A 12,364-nucleotide genomic window follows, 5' to 3' on the forward strand; every position below is an offset into this window, starting at 1 on the left:
CAGAGGATTTCCCTGGTTTGAGTGATGTAAACATGTTTTTTTTTGGCCTACATTCTTATTTTGTCCCTTCTCAACTATGCCCACAATGAAAATATAAATGTTTTCACATGTACTTCTTTCTTTGTGCTACTATCTTTAGTTGTTAGCCCTTAATGTTTGAGAGACATGAAAGCCATAAATTGTTATTAATATAAGGGTTACAGCTAAAGATCTTTTCCATTATCTATGAATTGACTGACTACTATTTGAACTAATATAGACTATATTTCCAATGTAGTATTCACTCACCCGTCCAAATCACTGAATTCAGGTGTCCCAATCACTTCCATGGCCACAGGTGTATAAACCTGTGCTATTACAAACATTTGTGAAAGAATGCATCGCTCTCAGGAGCGCAGTGAATTCCAACATGGTACCATGATAGGATGCCACCTGTGCAACAAGTCCAGTTGTGAAATTTCCTCACTACTAAATATTCCACAGTCAACTGTCAGTGGTATTAGAGGTGGAAGCGACAGAAACTCAGCCATAAAGTGGGAGGCCACGTAAAATGACAGAACGGGGTCAGCGGATGCTGAGGTGCATAGTGCGCAAAGGTCTCCAACTTTCTCAATCACTACAGACCTCCAAATGTCATGTGGCCTTCAGATTAGCTCAAGAACAGTGCGTAGGGAGCTTCACGGAATAAGTTTCCAAGGCCGAGCAGCTGCATCCAAGCCTTACATCAAGTGCAATGCAAAGCTTCGAATGCAGTGGTGTAAAGCGCCATGACTGGACTCTAGAGCAGTGGAGACGTGTTCTCTGGAGTGAAGAATCATGCTTCTCCATCTGGCAATCCGATGAATGACTCTGGGTTTGGCGGTTGCCAGGAGAATGGTAATTATCTGACTACATTTAACCCAGTGTAAAGTTTAGTGGAGGGGCATTATGGTGTGGGGCTGTTTTTCAGGTGTTGGGCTCGGCCCCTTCCAGTGAAAGGAGCTCTTAATGCTTCAGCAGACCAAGAGATTTTGGACAATTTCATGCTACCAATTTTGTGGGAATAGTTTTGGGATGACCCCTTCCTGTTCCAACACGACTGCACACCAGTGCACACATGAAGGTGCATAAATGGATGAGTGAGTTTGGTGTGGAAGAACTTGACTGGCCTGCACAGAGTCCTGACCTCAATCCGATAGAACACCTTTGGGATGAATTAGAGTGGAGACTGCAAGCCAGGCCTTCTCGTTCCAAAATTAGTGTCTGACCTCATAAATGCACTTCTGGAAGACTGGTCAAAAATTCCTACAAACACACACCTAACCCTTGTGGAAAGTGTTCCCAGAAGAGCTGAAGCTGTTATACCAGCAAAGGGTGGGCCGACATCACATTAAACCCTATGGATTAAGAATGGGATTTCACTCAATTTCATATGCGTGTGAAGGAAGATGAGCAAATACTTTTGGAAATATAGTGAATCAAATATTTTGAATTTTGATGTTTATCCCTGCAAAGTGCCTACGTTATTGAAAGTTGTGTGTGCACAAAATGCTTCCTATATTGTACTGCAGTCTGTGTGAATGATTGTGTTATTTGGACATTTAGTAAACAACATGTCAATTTTTCCACCGTAGGGTTAGGGTTCCGCCTTGATGACCAGTGAAATTTAATTACTAGCTGTTGTAAACTCAGAACTCACCTGTATTATATTTGGTTCCCTTGGTGCAGGCCACGATGGCGCCCATGCTGGGCTGTGAGGTCATGCCAGCCATGGGGTCCACTGCAACGTCCACAATGTCTGCTCCGGCTTCAGCACATGCCAACATGGCGGCCACACCAGCACCCGCTGTGTCATGAGTGTGCACATGAATTGGCATGTCAGGAAAACGGTCCCTCAAAGAACTGATCAGTACACGACTCGCCTCTGGCTTCAGCAGCCCAGCCATGTCCTAGAGAGAGAGAGAGAGAGAGAGAGAGAGAGAGAGAGAGAGAGAGAGAGAGAGAGAGAGAGAGAGAGAGAGAGAGAGAGAGAGAGGCAGCAGAAAGGATTAGGAAAAGACTTTGTTAGAAAGACACAGACAGAAAATATGTATGTGTATATGCATTAAAAAGTGACAGGTGCTAGAGCAGCAGTATAGTATGCGTAGGTGGTAGTAAAATGGTAAAATCAGCAGAGAGGACAGAGTCAAACAGAGTAAACATTAACAAAATACAGCAAACACCTAACCCAGAGAGCTTACAAACACATCGAGCAACACTCAGCAGATGGTCTTTAGCATTCTAATACATACATATATAATTTAGAACACAGTATTCGGCACCTTGATAGAAAGTATGTGTGTTCCAGCTTTCACCAGCTCGTCGGCCAGCTTGAGGTAGTAGTCCAAGGAGTATTTCTGCCTCATGGGGTCAGAGATGTCTCCTGTGTAGGAGATAGCTGCCTCCACCACTCCTCCTGCAGCTCCCACTGCCTCCATACCCAGCAACATGTTGGGCAGGTAGTTCAGAGAGTCAAAGACTCGGAAGATATCCATCCCATTCTCTTTGGCCACCTCGCAGAACCTGACAGAAAAAAAAAATTAAACTGTATACTACCAAAAAAGCATTAATAAACATAACACTAAAAAAAAAATTATCCAGTAGACTATTTTAATAAAATGGCATTAAAACTATCACTACTTAGATTTTTTATTTTTATTTTTTTTTAAATCCCACAACCGGGGAAATTCCACCTCCGCATTTAACCCACCCGTGAAATGAAACACCACACACACATACACACACACACACACACACACAGGTGAATGCACACACACTAGGGGGCAGTGAGCACACTTGCCCAGAGTGGTGGGCAGCCCTATCCATGGCACCCGGGGAGCAATTGGGGGTTAGGTGTCTTGCTCAAGGACACCTCAGTCACGGACTGTCTGTGCTGGGGATCGAACCGGCAACGTTCCAGTCATAGGGCCAGTTCCCTAACCTACAGCCCACGACTGCCCCCAAAAAAGACCCTAGTTGATCAATCAAGACATCTCTGAAGTTTACCTACAATATGTGGAACTACAAGACTAAGACTGGCTTTATATGGTGAAACAATTTGTTGCATGTTATCAGTTGCCTGCAACTTAAGTTACATGCAACTTCACAGTTTTAAAAGCAATTTAAAAGGTCACACACAACACTCAGTTACCCCAGTATTTTTTGATACATCGTTCCTGTCATATAAAGTCATTTGCTGGATGTAAATGGTAAATTTTGGTATAATTCTCTAGCTATTATTGCATTTTTCTTTTCTATATCTGTCATTTATCTGTAAATATATATAAGTATACATGAGTTTTTTAAAATCTGAATCTAACTACATAAATCACTAGAAGAATAAACACTGACGCAAGTAGACGTTTAAACAGCTGTTAGTGTTAGCTGGCTAGTTAACGCAGGTGTTTAGTTTAAAGAAACTTAGGTTTGCTGTCAAAGCTCATGAAACTAACAATATTAAACATAACTTTTTTTTTTTTAGTCATTTCCAATTATGCCCACTAGTTAGGACTATGCCAGAACTGCTGCTAAAACAACATCACTGGACAGCTGAACACACTTGGAGGAGAATGCTAATCATGCTGAATGACACTTGAGGAAGGGACACCCAAAGGAAAAATTGTGCTCGCTTGGAGTCCCAGCCATGGATGGCTGTAACATTACCAGGGATCGAACTCTGATGATAGGTTGGCTGCTCCACTTGGGGGACCTGGGCTACTCTGAATTATGCGATTTAGCTGCATGTAGGTTTCACTGTGTAAATGAAGCCTAACGTTGTTAACTACTACCACGTGCCTGCTAATGTTTTAAGTTGTTAAAATTGTTATTGTTTTTAAATCCACTAGCCTCAGTGCTCCAATACAAAACTAACCAAGCTAATGTTGGGCACCAAATGCTTTTCAGTTTACTGACCATTTTCAGGGTAAGAAAAAAATACATTTGTGATAAATTAGGAAGCTCATTGGAAGGATCCCTTGTAACCTATGATTCATTCTTGTTTATCACAACACTTCTACTTCATTTTAAATATTACGCTTACACTATGCTTCCATAAAAATTCAGGTCACCCATCCAAATAATTGAATTCAGGTGTTCCAATCACTTCCATGGCCACAGGTGTACAAAACCAAGCACCGAGGCATGCAGACTGCTTCTACAAACATTTGTGAAAGAATGGGTCGCTCTCAGGAGCTCAGTGAATTCCAGCGTGGTACCGTGAAAAGATTCCACCTGTGCAACAAGTCCAGTCATGAAATTTCCTCACAACTAAATATTCTAGTCAGCTGTCAGTGGTATTACAACAAAGAGGAAGTGTTTGGGAACAACAGCAACTCCGCCACGAAGTGGTAGGCCATGTAAAATGACAGTGCGAAGGGTGGGTTGACATAATATTAAACCCTATGGATTAAGAATGGGATGTCACTCAAGTTCGTATGCGTGTGATGGCAGACGACTGAATACTTTTGGAAATATAGTGTATATAAAGAACATCATTATATTTAACATTTCTGTTTCTGTGTTGTATTAAACTACTCTAGAATGTGAAGACGTGTGTGATGCCCACTTGTAGACCGCGTTGTCAGGGTAGTTGGTGTATCCCACTGCATTGGCTCCTCTCAGGAGCATCTGGAAGGGCACATTGGGTATCAGGGACCTGAGCTCCTGCAGCCTCTTCCATGGACACTCATACAAGAAACGCATGGCCACGTCAAATGTAGCGCCTAAAGAAGAAGTGTAGAGAGAGAGAAATGAAAAAGAAATTAATACGTGAAACAAATTATGTTAAATTGCCTGTCAAAAGTGTGTGGACACCTAGCTTTTCAAAATGTTTTTATTAAATGAGCATATTTTTTGATGGTTTGCTGTTAATGTATACGCTTAACATATTACACAGAAAGCTGTTCAGATCCAGCCCTTTTTCCCAACTGCTTAACTGAAAGAAACATCTGATAAAACGTGCTATATTGGGAATAATGGCATAGGATGCATAATGCACATGTTATCCCCTTGTATTAATGCCAGAATTCAAACCTTGAGTGTTTTACAGTTTGTACTTGTAACAATAATTTAGAAAACTGTTAAGTCCTTCTTTAAACAAAAGCACATCACATCCAAGAAAATACTTTGATGAACATCTGTAAAATATATGCAACCCTTTGTAGATTTTTTTTTTTGTTAACTGAAGAGAAACTTTGAAAAACTACTCAGTAAACTGCTAAAGAAGGCATGGTGTCCCCAAACTTTTGATGGCAACATAACTCCTGCCCTCCTGCATGATTTCACCCCCATTTACCTCTCTGCTTTTTCCCCCTGCCCAAGCAAAGATAGCCCTTCAGCTGCTATTATGACCTTTACGGATCTGCAGACTCACACTGGCCACTCATGCTCATTCTAGTGAGGCGGAAACACAGATAAGCAAGAGTTTGAAAGTTCGTGGCTCCTTTACAGCAGGGGAGCTGACACTAGAGTAGAAAACCTGCTCATGCAGCCCTCAGGCCACTCTACAATATCTTCCAGCTGGAATGATGGACAGTATGACAAGCCAAATGCTGGCACGGTGGCATGTGCTGACGGCGAGAGCTAGAATAGTGAAATAACGAGAACACACAGTGTGACTGATGTGAGAAGCTTCACTCTTACATAGCGCCCCTAGCATGCTTTCACCTGTGGTGATCACAACTTAGCTGAAATATCTGTATTCTGATCGAGTGAACACAAAGGCCATGTGATATGATTAAAAAAAATTATATCAATATTTTCATCCTATTATATATTTGTTTAAAAATGCTTAGAAGAACTAGAATTTAGGCTTAACAGAACAAAATTAACAACAAATTACGATGTAAAATTATAGCCAAGAAGATTCAAAATACTGACTGTCTACTTTGGGGGATTTACATATCAAAAACAAGAAAACTCATTTTACAGCTTCTCTTTATCCCTTAGAATTAAAGAAGTCAATGATGTTGTTCTAACTTTAAGACTGATACGTCCTGATTGGCTGATCTGTACTGTCAACCCACTGAAGGTCCCTTTTGTCGCGCACATCAAGCTTGGGTCAGGCTCGGATTTGTTTTCCAAGGAGTGATTTTTCAGTGTATTAGGATATGTAAATTTTGATCAGTTTCATGCATCTTCATTTTCAGACTCTCTCTAAACAGACAGTTTATTTCAGTATGATATGTGCTATTGTTCAGCTTAAGCACTTAATGCAGCATGTCTATGAGAAGAGTGGCTTTGAGTCAGGATCAAGTTTCACATTTAGCAGTATAATTTGGGCCTGGTCGGGTCAAGTCTCAAAGTCCTAAGTATGGTTCAGACTTCATCAAAAAGTTTTAGGCACTGGAGCAGATTAGATGTAAAAAGCTGTTCATCTGAGCAGATAAATAGATCTTCTTGAGGATAGCCAAGTGTAGCTACTTACCAATACCTAGTTTACTTCTTTACCTTAAATCAGGTGTGCAGGTGATGGAATTTAACAAATCTATGTGATTACTAGGGGAACTGAAGAAATCTGGATACTTCCTCTCGTTCTAACTTGCAAGGTATCAACACCGCATTAAGCTTGTTTGCATTTATGTTCTATATTCCATAATGTTATATGGTGTTTTCTGGCATTTAAACTAATTTAAACAATTTGCCTAGGGGCCTAAGGCTTTTAAACAGTACTATATGGAAAAGTAGTGACTTGTGACATCACAAAAACAATCCAATCAAAATGAACAGCCACATTACAATGCTATGCTTGCCTGTTATTCATCTACATGGTTTTTGTGACTGAATACATACATGCATTTGTGAAACTGCTAATGGCCTGCTAAAGGTGACGTGTGATGGAATGAGTGAAAAAGAGAGAAGTGGCCCACCTCCCCAGTTTTCAATGCTGAACAGCTTGTTGAAGTTTTGTGCCACGAAGGGGGAGATTTTCTTGAGGTCATGAGTGCGAACTCTGGTGGCCAGCAGAGACTGGTGGGCATCTCTGAAGGTGGTGTCCATCAGGAGCAGACCCTGGTGGGCTCGCACTGCTTTAGCAAAGCCCTCGGGACCCTCCTTCAGCAACACATCTCTAAAACCTTTAGGTGGGTCACCTACAGCAGACATATACACAGCTAATCAATACTAAAAACACTAAAAACATGTTTACCACCACAGTGTACAGAACAAAAATCAGCATCTTAATTGCACCATTATTCACTTCAGTTTCTCTGATTCTCTCTCACACACACACACACACACACACACACACACACACACACACACACACACACACACAGCTGTAGGCATGCACATACAAACACACTCCGCCACAGCACCTGGCTTAATAGATACATTTCCTAAAAGGAATAAATTAGCCTTTGTGAGACACTTAATTGACTCCTCTTGACACCATAAACAAAAATCAACAAAACATTAAACTGAAATGAAAACTGTGTGGAGGCCAAAAACAGGCAAAATATCCTTTCATAAACACACACCTAAAATGTCAGCCTCCTGCTTCACATGAATCAGAGTATGTTGATGGCTTACATTTAAACTGCAGGGGTGACAGAGATTAAGTCGCTCTTATCATGAAAACACACACGATCTCTCTCTCTCTCTCTCTCTCTCTCTCTCTCTCTCTCTCTCTCATGCATCACTAAAATCCCATGGCTGTAAAGGAGTGAGACTGCAGCTTACATTTGATTTGCACTGCAGTCTCCAGTGCACTTTGACTGCTCTCACTGACTGTGCGTGCGTGTGCGTGCGTATGTTACTTACCGAGAGGTACAGCGGGGACCACTGGATCAATGGAAGAAGGCTTAGCTTTGACGGGGATCGGAGTAGTAGGGCCATTCACCATAACATGACCTGAGATTAAAGCATCCACACACACACACTTACTTAGACTGCTCTTCAGTCACCTGACCTCATAACTCATGTAGCAGAGGGCTCAGGCAAACCTCCAACAGCATCGTCTAAAGGCCAACTACCAAAATTTTCACTTGATCAGTTAGCTAAAACCAAGGCTTAAAAGACTCTGTAAGACAGCGGTTTCTAACCCTGGTACTGGAGCCACCCTGACTTGCACACTTTGTTTTTCTACCTTCTCTAACCAGGGTATGCTTATATACTGCTTTTTATACTAAAAAATGATTAAAAAGATAGAGAAACGGGGACTCATTACAACTGTGCAAGACCACCAAAACCTGTGAAGATCAGAAAAGCTGTATTTAAAGAAAGAATGTGTAGCTTTTAATGAGAAAAGAATCAAATTTGCACTGGAACAAGGAAATTTAATATCTGAGATCTGGAGTAGATTTTTATGGACTGACAACAATAAGTTGTAATTGGGATTACTAAGAAGTAGTGCAATCAACTTCTAAGACTGAGCTTTGGAGGTACAGAAAAATATCCCTATACAACTCTTTGAAAAACTGAAAGAAGGTCTCCTGAAAAGCATGGAAACTGTAATAAAGTCAAAGGGTGGAAACTAGATACAGAAAAGTAATTTATATTATTTTATATATTATAGTTATAGTTGGTGAGGTTTTCTCTTTCCTGAGATTGTACTTGTACTTAATTGCTGTGATTACTGGAAATTAAATAAATGAACGGGTGGGTCTTAGAAATTAGCACAGTGCTACTTTAGTGAGTAAACAAGCAAAAAGCGCATGTATTTTTTTTCATTTCACATCTCTATTGATAGTACTTCTCATATCATATCAGTCATACCCTTGCATATAAGATCTTAAACAGTAGTTTACAACCTTCAAAATATATTTTTGGAGACAGCTGAACAGCTTTCAGAAAACACAAGTCTATGTTTTTGAGAAGTAATAATAAAAATAACAACAACAAAAACAACAACAAAAAACAATAACAATAAAATCTTGCACACCGTTGAGGTTGTGTTATCAGTACAAGACAAAACAGACAGCAGCCGAATGAGCATGCGTGAAGAGAGAGAACCAGGCTTGCTATTATGACAACGTATAACAAAAAGCATGCTGCTGACAAGTGTGCAGCAGTGCTTGGCCAAGCAACTAAACTAGCAGCTAGTGTCAGTGAACCTCAGAGAAGAAATGTGTACAAACGCGCTGTAGTGTGTTTCAGAAAGAGCTGAGAAGGGGTCACAAAGGCTCTTTGGGGGTTCAGGGTCAAAAAGGTTCAGAACCATTCTGTTAGAGATGGAAAGCAATAAAATATGCAGGACATGGGTACTCCAGCTGCAGGGTTAAAAAGCACTCTAAGAAACTTGACCAAGTCAGTGAGATATTATGGGAAAACAAGTCTTCATTCTAACTGTGGGTTCAACCTAAAGTCCAATTCACACTCATTTGACAAGGCACTTTTAGCCAATGAAGGATGATGAGTTGACGTGGCCTTTCTCCTAGTTAAATACTGTCATGGAAATCTGTATTTCTGCACTGTGTATACCTGGGGGCGTATTACAGAATCATTCTAACTGAATATTTAGCCACCATGGCAACTTCAGTTAGGACTGAATTTAGGACAGAAGCTATTACAGAATAATGTACATTATCTTATTCTAACTCCAGATCAGAAACCAGTATTACGGAAATAGCCTCACTAGACAACATTTCCTAAATAATGTCCTAACAACTCCAGTGGTGCTCCATCTGCTACTTTAATTTTCTGTTTCAGTTGTTTTTTTGGTTTTTTTTTACAACTGTGAAGGGCAGCATAGTTCACTACTAGTATAATGATGTTATATCTATCTGTAAAGCCTCGATGTTCACAGGGCACTGTCGTATTCTTAACTCCCACTTTATTGCACTTTAATTTTGTTTTTAACCTTTTTTTTCCCCATTGGTAAATGGTAACAGTCTTTAACATTATTTTAATAAAATTTTTCAGGTTTGAGTATTGTTCATTGCTTGATAACAGATTTGAGTAGTTCAGAATGGCCTAACTAGAGATAAGGTGCTGTAAGTAAGATATTCCAAAATGAAGATAAGATTTGCTTTTGTAATACAATGAGATTCAAGACTAAAGATAGGAAGTTTCCGTAATATGGCCCCAGGACTCTGAAAGCACCCTTAACTGTTCTGAGATAGAAACATTAAATGTGGCTGTTTACAAATACTTTTTCATTATAATATTTGATTAATTTTTCATTCCATGCAGGCATGTCGTCACAGCATGATGGCTGTCACAAGCCATTTTGCTTGGATACATTTTGAATTTATGATTGTGGGACCAGTAAAAACCTCCTGATACCAGAACAGTGTAGAAGGTTTTGTTTTCTAACCATTTCTAAATTGTCCTTAAACATTCTTTCCATATGCCATATGATCTTATGCTGTAGCTGAGGATGCCTGAGTGTTCAGGTTTGATACAGATGGTTAGGCTGAGTTTTGTACAGTTTTTTGGTCCAATTTTGACTTATCTACACTGAGGTCAGTGGGCACATGCTTTTTTATGGAAAGGTGTGTCATTGCTAGTTGAGTTTATGTTAAGCCCATGTTCTTTATGATGTGTAGCTATATAGTCTTGCTATTCTTTTCTGTCTAGGTCATTGGTTCTGTGTAGCCCACAACAAGAATATATAATATCACCTATATCATTTATATTCACAATGTCTTTGGATCAATAGTTTCTCACTTGCTTTTGTTGACTACACAAGCTTTGAAGTATCTTGAGAACTGCAGTAAATGAAGTAAATGCTAGCTGCATTTGCATTTTATTTACTCTTATATAAATATCAGGTCACTTAAATGAGAATAACTGCAGGACTGGAAACCAATCTAAAATAACTGAAAACCTTAAAGTACTGAGTCAATTTTAAATTGTAGGATGTGTTTCAGTTTTGAATGAGTTTAGTAATAACGTTCTTTACAACTGCTGCATTGATTGTTCTTAAACTCTGCCGTCTTGTCTTATTGCATCAGCTAGAATTGTGCCTGAGGGTATAACAATAGACCAATCAATATGATTTTATCATGCACCATGTCATCATACCCAGGTAATGGAGGAGTTTCTGGGCTCGGTTCTGGACTGGTTTGAGGTTGAACAGGTCTGGATTCTCATCAATGAACTGAGTGTCCACAGTGCCATAAAGGAACTGGTCATTGCTCAACACATTCTGGAGGAATGGGATATTTGTCTGCCAAGAAAGAGAGAGAAAGAGAAATTAATGTTGAGAGAGTGCTTACAAAGAGTAGGTGCTCACCCAGCGGAGGAGCACAAAGTCTGTAGACACAACACATTCACACAAACATTGAGCAGAGGTGCTAATGCTTCTACAGGGGCAAATAGGGCCTTTTAGTGGGCAGTCCTAAAATCAATACCATTATCTAAACACTCGATCCCCCCTTCCATCACTGTGTGTGTGTGTGTACGCGAGAGAGAGAGGGAGAGAGGTTAAGATAAAAAAAGAAAAGATTTAATGAATGAATGAGAAAGAAAATGGACAGAAAGAAACACAAAGAGGACAAAGAAAAAGAAAAGACAAAGAAAGAGGACAGGAAGAAAGACAGAAAGAAAGAGGACAGGAAGACAGAAAGAAAAAGAAAGAGGACAGAAAAAAGAAAGAAAAAAGGAACAGTTCATTCACTGGTGAAGCACAAAAATTACAGCCCTTCCTATAAGGGCCTGTATATATATCTTTAAATACTCTGAGCTCTCTGGATGCACTCTGCTGCAGATCTGACCTGCTCAGTGGAGAGAGCAGAGAGGTGTGAGATGTGGAGCTGCAGTGAGAAACTGAAAAAAGTGAGCTTGTAATTTGGAATGTATGTTTTAAGCACTGTGTACTCCTAAGCCCTACCACCTCCACATATGCATGCATACATACATACATACATACACATATGCATGTGCATGCACTCAGGGTGGTGGGCAGAGTACCTAAAGGGGGGATTGGCAGTGAAAACTTAGCACAAAAATCTGACAAAAAAATTACAGAAATTTTGGAGATGCCTGGTTTTGTTCCTGTAGACACTCATACACACACAACCCCAATACCGTGCAAAGGTCAGATGCTGCCCTTTCATTAATTCAACTTTCATTTTAAACAACCATTAAACAGCCAAGTAATTAATTATGCGGTATCAGAAAAATGCAAGAATCATACATTAAATTACACAGGTCACCAAGATTAAATATATAAAATCTGTCAAAATCTGTTCACTATTTTCTTTTGTGTACTTATAACGCTACTTTAACTCTTTCACTCAAACAAGTTAAAACAAACTTCCCAAAGTTTTCACTGACATTGTTTTCCCTCAAACAGAGACTCACACAACATTCATGTACAACATAAGCAATATAAGCAAGTGCACACATTTTTCTCTGCTAATTTCTCTCTCTCGTGCTTCTAAAATGGCTAAAAACAAATGAGGAT

At 39.8% G+C, this 12,364-nt stretch overlaps 1 protein-coding gene across 2 annotated transcripts in view; it reads right to left on the bottom strand.

Annotated features, from left to right (window-relative positions):
• Nucleotides 1-12,364, bottom strand: part of pcxa (pyruvate carboxylase a) — a 188,453-nt gene that overhangs the window by 27,363 nt on the left and 148,726 nt on the right. For both annotated transcript variants that reach the window (XM_037546276.1, XM_017685009.2), the window contains 6 exons: nt 10,981-11,125; nt 7,777-7,866; nt 6,885-7,106; nt 4,583-4,739; nt 2,301-2,541; nt 1,679-1,928 (listed from right to left, as the gene is read on the bottom strand). In XM_037546276.1, the coding sequence (XP_037402173.1) occupies nt 1,679-1,928; nt 2,301-2,541; nt 4,583-4,739; nt 6,885-7,106; nt 7,777-7,866; nt 10,981-11,125 (1,105 nt within the window). The remainder of the gene's footprint in view (nt 1-1,678; nt 1,929-2,300; nt 2,542-4,582; nt 4,740-6,884; nt 7,107-7,776; nt 7,867-10,980; nt 11,126-12,364) is intronic.

Source organism: Pygocentrus nattereri, chromosome 16, assembly GCF_015220715.1.
Source record: "Pygocentrus nattereri isolate fPygNat1 chromosome 16, fPygNat1.pri, whole genome shotgun sequence".
Lineage (NCBI taxonomy): Eukaryota > Metazoa > Chordata > Actinopteri > Characiformes > Serrasalmidae > Pygocentrus > Pygocentrus nattereri.